This window comes from Oenanthe melanoleuca, chromosome 1 (genome assembly GCF_029582105.1).
Source record: "Oenanthe melanoleuca isolate GR-GAL-2019-014 chromosome 1, OMel1.0, whole genome shotgun sequence".
Lineage (NCBI taxonomy): Eukaryota > Metazoa > Chordata > Aves > Passeriformes > Muscicapidae > Oenanthe > Oenanthe melanoleuca.
The window spans coordinates 86,941,178-86,953,182 of NC_079333.1; the positions used below are offsets into that span (position 1 = coordinate 86,941,178).

Below are 12,005 nucleotides of genomic sequence, written 5' to 3' on the forward strand. Positions count from 1 at the left end.
TGGATTGGATGCAGGATGGGATTCAGAGAGAGGGAGCAGTCACAGAGTCCAGCTGTAGCTCAGGTAAATTTCCTTTATGCTGAAGGATGCAGGGCAGCTCTGCCAAGCCACTGATGTACATTTGCAAAGCCCTTTTTGTGTACTGGAGGGAGGGCAGGACAGGGCCATAGCCCCAGCAAGCTCACTGCTGCACACCTGCCAGAACTTCTACAGGCAGAAGACAGGAGAACAATCTCAGAAGCTTTTCAGCACCTTTTTCCACTCAGCCTGATCAGTGAGCACAGGCACCATCTCCCTGTGCCCACGACCAGCCAGCTGTGGGCTCAGTGTGGAAATGGACTGAGCTCAGCAGCCAAGATGTGCAGGGCACAAACTCCAGCCCCTCCTGGGCACAGGTAACCCAGGGATCCTCTGTGCTGCTTTTGGAAACAGCCTTATACCCAAAGCAGGCTCCTTTGCAGAAGGCAGCCAGGGATGCCAAGTCCAAAATCCTGTCCAGAACATGATGCTACACTTGCCTGAGCCCAGCACTGACACTGGGGGGAACATGGAACCCTGGTGCTTGCTCCACCACTTCAGTCAGGACCAAGGTGTCACCTTGGGCTTCAGCATCAAACATGACAGCTGAGCCCCTGGCAGATGGGGCTGGCAGATGAGGACTGCAAGACCACTGCAGTTACCAGAGCATTCATCCTGCAATCTCCAGCTAACTGGAAAATTACCTGTAATTTTAAAATTTTTATTACACTTAAAAAAATATCTTTTAATAAATCCTTAAACAACAAGTCTTGGCACCCTGCATTTTGAGCTACTCATTGATTTCTTATAGAAGAATCCTCAGAGACTGTGAAAGGACAACAGGATGGACTGTGAATCTAAGCACTGTGTATAGGAGGGAACACCACAGTCTTACCTGACAGATAAGCAAATTGTTTCTTTAATTGGTCCTGAATATCTGCAGCATAGAGGGGAATGATATCCTGATGCATGATTTCATCTGTAAAGAGAAAAAAAAATTGTATTGAAAAGTCATTTTAAGCAAAATTTCAAACCACATATTAAAAAAATAAAATCCCTAAACCTCAAAAACTCAGAAAACTGTCTAACTTTTGAAAAATATGTGAAAATCTTTGGAGTCTTTCAAGTATTTGCCAAAGGCAAACTTTTCTTTGAATAGCACACTAATAAAAGAGGAATTTACATTTACTGCCATTTAGAAGCAGTACAGAACTGTCACTGAACAAAACACTGTAGATTTAATATTCCTCAGGAATGATGTTAGACAGTGGGATTTTTTACATATTAAATTCAATTTTTATTAAAATCTTCTCAATCAAACAATACCAAGAAACTTACAATTTCTCTGGCCTGTCATCTATATTCAACTACCCCAAGAAAACAGCATTAAATAAGATAGGTAGAACTGGTTTGAAAATACATCCTCCCCTTGAAAACACACAAACACACACTCCCTCTACCTCCACATTACAAAGCAATGCTTAAGCTTTTAGCTCAGCCCTCCTACTTCAGCTTAGTGACAACCATTCTGCTTTCCCAACCCTTGGTTTTCTGTCCCAGTGTTTCAGCAGAGGCATTTCCCACAGCATGTTTCCAGAGGTCAAGCAGAAACCTGAGTTTCACTGATTGTGACAAAGACTGCATGACAGAGTTGCTTCATTCATAAACCATGATCTCATTTTTTACAAGAAAACAAGAAGTTGTACTCTTTTGCAATTCCTAAAAATAATTATTCCACATATTAGCCTCATTGAAAAGTATAGAAGGGATAACATAGCTTTTTTTTTATTTGGTTATGAACATTTCTTTTAATCTGACATTATACTGACATTGAAGTTTTGAGTTTTAATGTACACTGAAATGCCATTTAGATAGGTTTTGACACTGTGAATGTGCACAGGAAAAGTAAGTAAAAACCTAAAACTGGAGTAAGGGTCTCACTTGCACAGAAGTACAAGCTGAAGTAGAGCTCTGGTCCTCAAGGACTTGCTGTCACTGAGCAGACAGACACTTCTATGAGCAATTCTCACATATGTAAAATTCTGAGAACTGCAATTATTGGAGAATAGCAAAAAAGCCACTTTCAGTTACTTCTTCCAGATAAGCAAGAACTTATACTGTGAAACAGCACTTCTCTGTTCTCTGTGGTCCCGTTGGGCAGAGGAAGAGCCATGACCACTGCCAAGGTCACACACTGATCAGAGCTCTTTTCCTGCATCCGGTGAACTGCTCCCTGATCAGAGGACCTCTGCATACCATGCTGTCAAACCCATAAGTGGATGCTTTTAACTGTCTAGTCATATTTCACCCAGACCTTCAGTTATGTCACCATTTCAATGTTTTCAACAGAACACTGAACACAGATGTTTCAAAACTCCAATCTCAGATGGCCAAGTAATCTCCAGAAGAGGAATACCCCAGTTCCCTAAATGAAAAGATTATTTTAGAGTTTATTTTTCCTGTCTGTGCCTTATGATACAAGGAACCCTCCTGCAGCAGTGTTTAAAAAACTACACAGCTATTATTCTGCAAACCAGTATCTGCAGGTGGACCAGTAATCTGAACACAAACTCTTACAAGTGTTAATGCCAATTTTTTGGTGGGAGATGGGAAAAGGGAAAATAATATCATCAGACAACAAAATGCCATCCTTCCTAAAGTCAAAGGCAGACATAATTTTCATTACTGCATAGCACTGCACCCTAAGCATGTAGTAAAATAGTTGAATTTTGCATATGTAAGTAAATACATGACACACTTCACTGTCAGAGGACATTCCCAAGGAAGAGAAATTCTTTATGTACATAAGGATCACCATTTCCCCCTGTAGCCCTGTGATCAATCCCTCTGCAATGTGCACATGTGCCATGTGAATACCCAAGTCTAGATTTCTTTGCTCCAGTGCCCCCCCGATAGGAGCAGCAGCTTTTGCCACCTGCACAGGTCAGCCCCACAACAGTGGTCAAATACTGCTTCACTGGAAAGACAGTCTCTTCCTCCTCCTGGTTTTGAACCCAGTTTTAACTCAAATGTAAGAGCCCATCTGTTTGGAAGTGGAGGAGCAGCACAATGTGTCCACAGACACCAAACTGCCCTTCCTGCTGCCCTGCCCTGCACCAAAGCCATCTCATCTTGCTCATGCTGATTTGGTTTCAAGACATACTTCTAAAGGCCAAGTATGCACTAAGATCAGAGCTGATTTTCAATAACTTGAAACAACCAAGATAAAAAATAGCAGCACAAAAAAAGTGCAAGGAAATGCAATTCTTGGAATTGCCAAACAGGTCACATCCAGCAGCTCAACAGGATACACTTTAACCCAGTATTACCACCCATGGATTTAGCCAGAAATCCCTCCTCAATATGTTTTCCTCCAGAGGAGATGCAATTGTAAAAACTCATTGCTCTGCACCATTTCCTTGACATTTAGCATCCCTCTGGAGAAGAGAGTTCATCACAGTTTGTTTGGGGTTCAACCTGATTTCACTTCAAGGCTGTCTGTCATTACTTCAATGTGCTATTTCTTTAAAAGGATAAGGCAACAAAAGGCACACATGCTGAATAGACTGTGAGAGCACACACTCCTTACTCTCATGGCCTTTGGGGAAAATATTTCCTTGGAAATATTCTTTAAATAGAGAACCTGCCACCTGCTACATTCTTTAGGGACCATTTCCATTTTTGTGGAGCTAATTAAGTGCACATTAAAATACAGAACTACTGAAAATCTGCTCACTATTTTGTAAGGAATTTTCATAGGATCAAATTTTGCTTTTACTTGAATAGATTAAGATTCACACAGCCCACTGTTTTCCCTCTTCTACCTTTTCTCCTTTACACAATATTTTCAATGCAGAGACCTAAGAGTCTGTTTGTTTTACCGTACCCAAAATTCATTGCTGAAAAAAGTTGCTTATATCAAAACATGCTTGAATATCCTGTCTTTCCTGAGGAGCTTACTTAAGAAGCTTAAAAGAAAGCCCCTGGGAATTATAGTGCATCTGGTATCATAGGTGGTAATAAACAGTAAAATAAGGTCTCTAAAGTTAGCACTGCTTTTCTATTACTATTTTTTAAATCCCAACACATAAAATAGCTGGGAATGTGCAAAGATCTTTTTTCTAAGCTGACAACTGGAGGCTCTTTAAAAAAATCCCCACATTATCTAGTATTCAAATTATGAGTGTAAGAGAGGGCAGAAGTGTCATCTTACTAAGATAAAAGAATCAGTTAAATATATATGGTTCTTATTACAAAAAAAAAGCCTGTCTCACTAAAAATGTGAACTACAATCTTGCAGTTTTATCATGTTCTAATTCAATTTAAATCTTGCTTTGATAGTCCTGTCTCAATGATAAAGGATGATGGCTTAGAGGGACCTGACCCTATCCCATCAGAAGCACCTGACTGCATTTCAGATGAAGCAGGATGACAGATTTAAAACACAAAGGGCACAAAGATAACTTATTCTTGAATTACCTGGTGCCAGCAAGCCCTGAAGATCTTGGGATCTGAGAAAACAATCAGTGTCACTGCAGCCAAGAATTTCCCTTATTGATAAAAATCCCCTCTTCCTTTTCTGACCAAATTAAAAGTCATCATCATTTGTAGTTTGTCTGACACGCTGAAGCTAACCCACTTTCACAGGAGACAACATTTGAGTGGACTCTGAACTGACTGCACCCACATGACACCCAAGGAAGCCTCCCAACATGACTTGGGAGCCTCCTGCAACCAGTTTAATAAAATTCCCAGCAAGCCAGCTGGAATTATACCACCCTTTGAGTAATTCTGCAGGAAATTCTATGGCCATTGCTTTGTGCTGACTCGAAAGCCAATCTGTCTGTACACAACCAGGCACAGCTATGCCTTTCAGCACAGATCCCAGCAGCACTTCAGAAATCAAATGACAAATAATTTTTCTTCCCCCTCTTTCTTGCTGAGTCTGCAAAATTTTCATGAAAACTTGTCTATGGCTTCTCTATGAAATACACGCCTTAAATTGAAGAAATATTGCATTTTTCTTAAGGAGCTTTGCTTTGCTTCTCCTCTGGAACAGCTTACCCACCCAAAGAGTTGAATGCTTTTTATGAAGAGGGTCTTCATTTGAAAAATCTCTTCATTACACCACCCTCCCATCTGGTAATTATAAATGCAAGATAATGACTTTCAGAGCAGTCCCTTCACCCCTCTCAGCCCCAAGGCAAATCTTTCATTTCCTTATTCTTCCCTCTGCATCTTCTCACCCCAACCACCACTAACAGTCAGCTCCTTTGTGAGGCCCCACAAGCAGGGAAGAACCAGAGCAGCAGAGCTCTTCTGCTCTAAGCCACCTAAAACTAATGAGCTGCTCAAGATGCCAAGAGAGCTTTCCACCTTTAAAGCTGAATTTAAAAATCATGGTTGGTTAGTGACAAAGCTCAGTGCTTGGTGTGCTGGGGCACAAAAGCTGCAGAGGAGGCTCCTCAGGTCCTCATGCTATTTGTAGCCACACCAGGCTGATGACAGGAATTTGTGCAAGGGTTCATAAACTAAGGTTTCAAATCTCACCAGTTCAAAATACTTTTAGGAAGAGTTCGTTCTGATTTCATTTGACTACACCATCACTAAAATGATGAAAAGTGAGTGAATAAATTCAGAAATTTTCATGCAAAACACAGTTGTCTGTTAAAGTGTAGCTGGGAAGGAAACTGGGCAAAACAGTGCTTTTGCAACTTGTTTGTTTCTGGTGAGCTAAAATATCTTAAGCAAGCAGAAAATGCAGATTCTTTGCCTATACCAGCATCCCAGTTGCTGGCACAAAGAGATATAAAACAAACTAGTGCCCTAAACAGCTTCCTATTGAGTGTCCAATACAGATTTTTAATTATATAGTTACATAAGAATTTTACTTGTAAAAGCTTTACAGCTTTTACAGCTAAGCTCTATCTCCCATTTCCTCTCCTAGTTAGAAAAGACTATTTCCTCTCAAAAGCCCTGGTACATAAAGCAGATCCTTATGCTGAGATGCCTTTTCTTTTAAGAGAATCATGCTTTATACAAGTTCCACTTCCACAGCATTCCTGAGATGAGTAGATTTGCTAAGACTGCCTGGCCTATTGTCAATAAGCAATAGGATAAGCAGAGAGTAACACTACTATTACCCAGTGCTCCAACAGGCTAGGATGGAATCCCATGCATCTTCAGTGTTAAGTAAGGATCTAGTCAAGCCAAGACTTGGAAGTGGTACTGCCAAAGAAAATCCAAAACCTTAGGAACAATATTCCCTGTATTACAACCCCAACCACAGAGGATAAAGACACTTATTGTTTGGGTGGCATTTTAAATGTTCATCAGAAAACCTGACAGATCCTTCACAAAGTCCAGCAATTATATCTCTGCAGCACTGCTCATGTTTCCTATATTTGGGTAATATTTATATTATTTCACTGAAATGAAACTAGATGATTTTGCTTCATTGATCATACCTGAAGAACACCACAACTACTTACAGGACACACAAATTAATGCCCAAAGGCCACAACTCCAGAATTTACATATGAGAGGCAGGAACTTGTCATGGATTAAAGAACAAAAAAAAAAACAAACAAACAAACAAAAAAAACCTCAAAAAACCCCAACATTTTTGTACAGAAACCTACTGAACCCTCTACCTTACTCAAGCAATTTCTGCTTTCTGCAATCACAATATCCACCTGCTTCTTCTTTGAGATCACAGAATTGAGGATTTGGCACCTACAAAACTATGAGAATGATGTTTGGTTTCAGGTAGGGTGATTAAACACTGATCTTTCCTTTAAAAAAAAAAGAAGTTTCTGGGTATACAGCAAATGCAATACTGTTGGCCAAAATAACAGGAGGTGTAACAGTCCTCATTTTCTTGAGTCAGATTATTAAATATCTGCTCAAAAGCATACTTTGAGAGACAAGCAAGATTTCGGATTTTTTCAAACTCTAATATTATTGGATTTGACAGCTTATTATATGTCAGAGTGTTTTCCTCTTTCTTCTTCCACCTCCCATTTTGCAAAAGGCAAAAAGTTCTTTGTCTTCTTTTGCCAAAATAGCATCTTCTCAAAGCACAGAGAGAAAATACAATCCCCTCCCTTTCATGTATAATAGATGCATTCACAGGATACTATGAGTGCTAAATACCACAGCTTCTTCCTCCTCTGCTTCATCAGTGACACCTACTTGACACACTGCTCTGTAGCCCTCAGCTTGTCAGGGATCACCTTTAAGTTTGGATATGGCTTACAAGAGAGACTAAACACTAGCTAATCTGTAACTAGAAGAAAACTGTGTAGTAATTAGAAAGTCAATTTGGGGATCAAACCCAAAACCTAGTATTTCTTTGTTTTTGAAGAAAATCCAAAGTAAAACAAAAGGTGAGAGGGATGTGCTTTGCAATGCTGCAGACATCTCAAAGTGTCACCAGCTATAGAATCTGATCTGTTTTACCATGCCTTTGCTGTGTGCATGCTCAAGTGCACACAGACTGTTTTGGTGAGAAAGACACATTCTTTGTGTTATTTCAAGTCATAATAATTACTCTCTTTCCAAACTGAGAAGCAAGGGGAACTTAGAATCACATCACACAGCCATAGTTTGTATTAAGCACAAAATGGGCTGAGAGGTAAAGCAGCAAGAGTGTCAGGTGTACCCTACTACCCAAAAGTAAAATTAACCTCATGTGTATGGCATGCTCTTACTATTGCAACAACAATATTGCTCTCTTCTTTCCAGGATGTCCTGAAGGAAGCCAGGTAAACCCTCTTCTGTTCTTGCAGGATAGTTTCAGACTGCTAGGAACCACACTTAAATATTGCCCAGACTGCAGCATTGTTAACTCCCTAATACTGCAAATCATGCTGAGTGTACAGAATAGAAATACTTCCAAAGTATTAGATGTACTTAGTCATCTACAAGCAGCAGATTTTGTAAAAAGCAAAGATTTATTTTTTTTTTTAAGTGGAGAAATAGTAGAGAAAGGCTGAGAAGCAGAGAATGTTCCCCTGGCCAGGACTCAAGTGATAGGAAGAGAAGTGACACAGATGTGTCTCAGTACTTTAGCAAGCAAGCCTCTATGGAATAACAAAGACATTAGATTTTGCCAACTGCATTTTAGTAAGATTTAATGCTCTGAGAAAATGATTAGAGAATACTAAAGCTTTGCAAAGAAGAGGAAGTCTTCCAAATAGAGGAAATGGAAAGATCAACTCTGAACAGAAGAGCCACATGCAAGCTAAAGGACTCATATTCAGTGAGCCTTAAAAACTAATGATGCAATCACTTAGCTGAAACACATACACTGAAGTGGACATTTTTCAGAGAATTAAACCAAAGATTTATCTCCCATGAAACCACCTGCTTTCAACTCTTCCTCTCCAGAAGAATATGAATCTCAAAGCAGTCCCAAAGCTTTAACTGAAAAGTCAACACACAGGACCAGCTGTATGAATATGAATACCTGGCAATTCTGCTCCACAGAATGCTATTTTTCTGTGTCATTTTGGAAGCATGGTAAGATTTTAAATATTGAATGATTTTACTCTGTTCAAAGAACAAACACTTTTATAAAGGAGCAAAGTGGTAAAATCTAATTGCTTATTGTACACATCTGTTCTGGAGATAAATTGTAACAGTGCTAACAATTGTGAGGTTGCACAGAATGAGTTGGTTAGTTTGGAAGAGATCTCCAAAGATTACCTGGTTCCAACCACATTGCTGGACACCTTCTATTGGACCAGGTAGCTCAAGGCCCCATCCAACCTGGCCTTGAACAATTCCAGGGTGGGGCATTCACAACTTCTCTGGGAGACCTGTTGCAGGGTCTCACCATCCTCATTGTAAAAAAGGTTTTCTCCTTTATGCTCAATCCAAGCCTACCTTCTTTCAATTTAAAACTGGTGCTCCTTTTCCTGTCATTGCAGGCCCTGATAGTAAGGTTTTTCTTGACTTTTATAATTTCAACAACATGGAGGATGGCAAGAATAACTTCTAAGAGACAATATATTATTTTATGGTACTGTTACACAAGTACAGTTTTTCATGTATCTATACATCTATAAACTAATGCTTTGAAGGGAATGTGTGAGTCTGAGAGAGAAAGAAAGGCTAACACTGAGCTGTATACTAGTTTTCAGCTAGAACATTTACTTGTAAACTTCCCAGTATCTGGGACTCTGATTACAGATTACTTAATAAGAAGAGGTTGCTGAATTCATAACCCAGCTGGGTGCCCCACCTCACCACACAGATGACAGAGTTATTAATAAGAGCTCTTGAAGCACTGTGGCTTAATGTCTAATGCCATGAGAAAGATGAAACATGTCATGCCTTTCTAAAGCACTGAAAATATGAACTACTTCAGGTAATTCAGATGCAGGACATGGACACAGCTCAGTATCTCCCATAGGCAGCTACAGAATCATTTAGTGCAATACAGTCAGCCTTGCTGAGACCTCTCCTTCACTTACATTTCCTCCCATCTGCTGACTGTAGGCACAAAAAATATTCCACATAAAGCTCAGGAGGAAGAGGAAAGAATAGTGCCAGGGAAGGGAACAACCCTTCTGCCCACTTTGAGCAGAATGTTCCAACAGCTCTCCAGAAAGGAATCATCTCTGGCACACTGAACAAGCCCACAAGAAGTGGTGGCAGTCAACAGATGAGAATTAAGCCTTGGCAGTTGCTAACAAAAGCCCTGCTCACTTTATTTCTCAGCGATCAAATACAAACAAAAACACCCTATTTTACACTTGGCAATTTACACAAGTAGTCCGGGCATGGTTACATATGCACCACCATGATTTGACACAAACCACTCCCTGGTTCTACATTCACTGTCTCCTACAGTAATCAGTGGGTTCCTAAATCCACCCCTCCCCTCTCAGGGATGCACATAAAGAACAAAAGTTACTCAGGCTTATTACTACACCTTTTCCATCTGGTTATATTCATCTTTCTTAAACCTTTCATTCATTCCTCCTAAGCAGCATGCCTTTTAGTATTACCCCGGTGGCATCAAGCACTGCTTGAGAAGCAGAGCACTCAGACTCACGTGTTGATGATTAGTACTAATTAAAGATTAGTAAGAAGAACCACCCTTTAGTTAGAAGACCCACCCTTTACATACCTGTTTTATTTAAACCTGACATTTCAAAAAGCAACAGTGTTGAAAAGTTAGACACCAGTCCATGGGCTCAGTGCTCTCTGTCTCCTCTGCAGTAGTCATGAATACCAAAAGCAGAAAACAGAACTGGGAATGTAGATTCAGGCACCAGAATAAGGACGCAGTTTTTGCTTGTCCCTGTTCCACAAAACCTGCTTTCATTTTGCAATGAACTGTGGCTGCACTATTGACAGCAAATAATATGTCTACTATTTCATTATATCTTAACAGAAACAACATTTCTATAGAAAGCTCTGACTGAAGGAATTAAAGAAATAATTCATTTTAGATCAACCCGCCTGGACTAACAACTAGGCGATGCCAAATTGTATCCTGTGAAAGAAACGTTGCTTTTTCTCCAACTCCAATAGGGATGACAAGAAATTATGTATCTGATAGTCATACAAAATGCAATGAATTGAAAATTACAACACACTGTAAACCAGAAACAGCAGGACAGCTCTCTGCAATAGCAAATTCTCCTTGTAAGCTTTAGCAGCTGTTCCGATCACCATAATCACGGCATGAATGAATCCCGAGCAAAGTACCTTCCATGTAAAATACAGGAATAGTTTGTGGATACATATGGTGTACTGAGAGCTACATCTGCAAATAAAATGATACACTGCAAATTTGAACAAGGACAAAACACACAGCCACACCAATAAATTATATTTATACATGAATGCACACAAGCAGAATACAACTTTCACCTTTGCACTAAAACACATCCTATTTTCCTCGGTAGGATAATGTTATCTGGCAAAGTTCCTGCCTGACCTGCAATCAAGCAACGAAGAAAATTTGAAACAGTAGACACACCTGTGCATTTCTTCAGAAGCAGCCACAATTCAGCAATATCTTTGTAGAGCAAGGAGATCAGGCTTAAGGTCATGTTGCTTCTAATCAATTTAGAGCAAAATAGTTCCGTGGACAGTGACCTATTTATCTGCGAGCTCATCCTCAGTGCAAAATGAGAGCACAAAACTCCATCTTTCACTGGAAGCCAAGCCACTGGGGGCACAATGCCTTTCTTCAAATTACATGCAGAGTAAGTGTGCCTGTCAGCAGGCTCAGAGGTCCTCCGAAGGGTTGCTGGCTGCTGGCTGCCCCTTCTTGTCTTCCTGCATAAAGCGCTGGCACGCGTTCGATGCAAGCTGCTTGCTTTAAATGTGAACACATGCACTGTTCCAACATTATCAGGAGAAGAATGCATTAAAAAATTAATCCTAAGTGTGCCTTGTCAAAAACCCCTCCCTTTAAAAGCTCTAGTTTTAACCAACAATGGTACGGTAAATCTAGCGTTATCATCTTTTTCTGCCACCTACCCCCATTCCACACAGGGAAATCACTGCCCAAGGGACAAATGCCCTTTTTCCAATGAACTTTTGGCTAGAAAGCTCCCCAGAAATACAGTCAGCTTTTCCTGTTTGTAAGGGAATTCTTGCCCACATGTCTCTGGTAGAACCAAACTGGGGTGGTGTTTTCCTTGGTGAGAAACCCATCAAACACCTGTTCCCCATGAAGGAGCCTACCCTGACAAAAAGGTATTCTACAATGTGACTTTGCAAGTGGAAATACACTGAAATCTTTTGAGTAAGACAAAGGAAAATAAGGCAACAAATGACAAAATAAACTAGAACACAAGTATTCCATATGATCTTTCAGACATGAACGCTGAGCAGACTTGCTTTACCTGAGCCTTTAAAGAATTGCCCAGTGACAGACTACCTGTTAATTAATACACTTGAGATTAGTTATCAGCCATTCAGACTCACTAATACAAAGAGTGAGCCAAGGAGTACGAGTGACA

General features: G+C 40.1%; 1 protein-coding gene across 11 annotated transcripts in view; it reads right to left on the minus strand.

The window, feature by feature from the left end:
* The window catches only part of MCF2L (MCF.2 cell line derived transforming sequence like), a 148,186-nt gene that overhangs the window by 64,421 nt on the left and 71,760 nt on the right, over positions 1 to 12,005 (minus strand). For all 11 annotated transcript variants that reach the window (XM_056500544.1, XM_056500121.1, XM_056500464.1 and 8 more), the window contains one exon: positions 914 to 997. In XM_056500544.1, the coding sequence (XP_056356519.1) occupies positions 914 to 997 (84 nt within the window). The remainder of the gene's footprint in view (positions 1 to 913; positions 998 to 12,005) is intronic.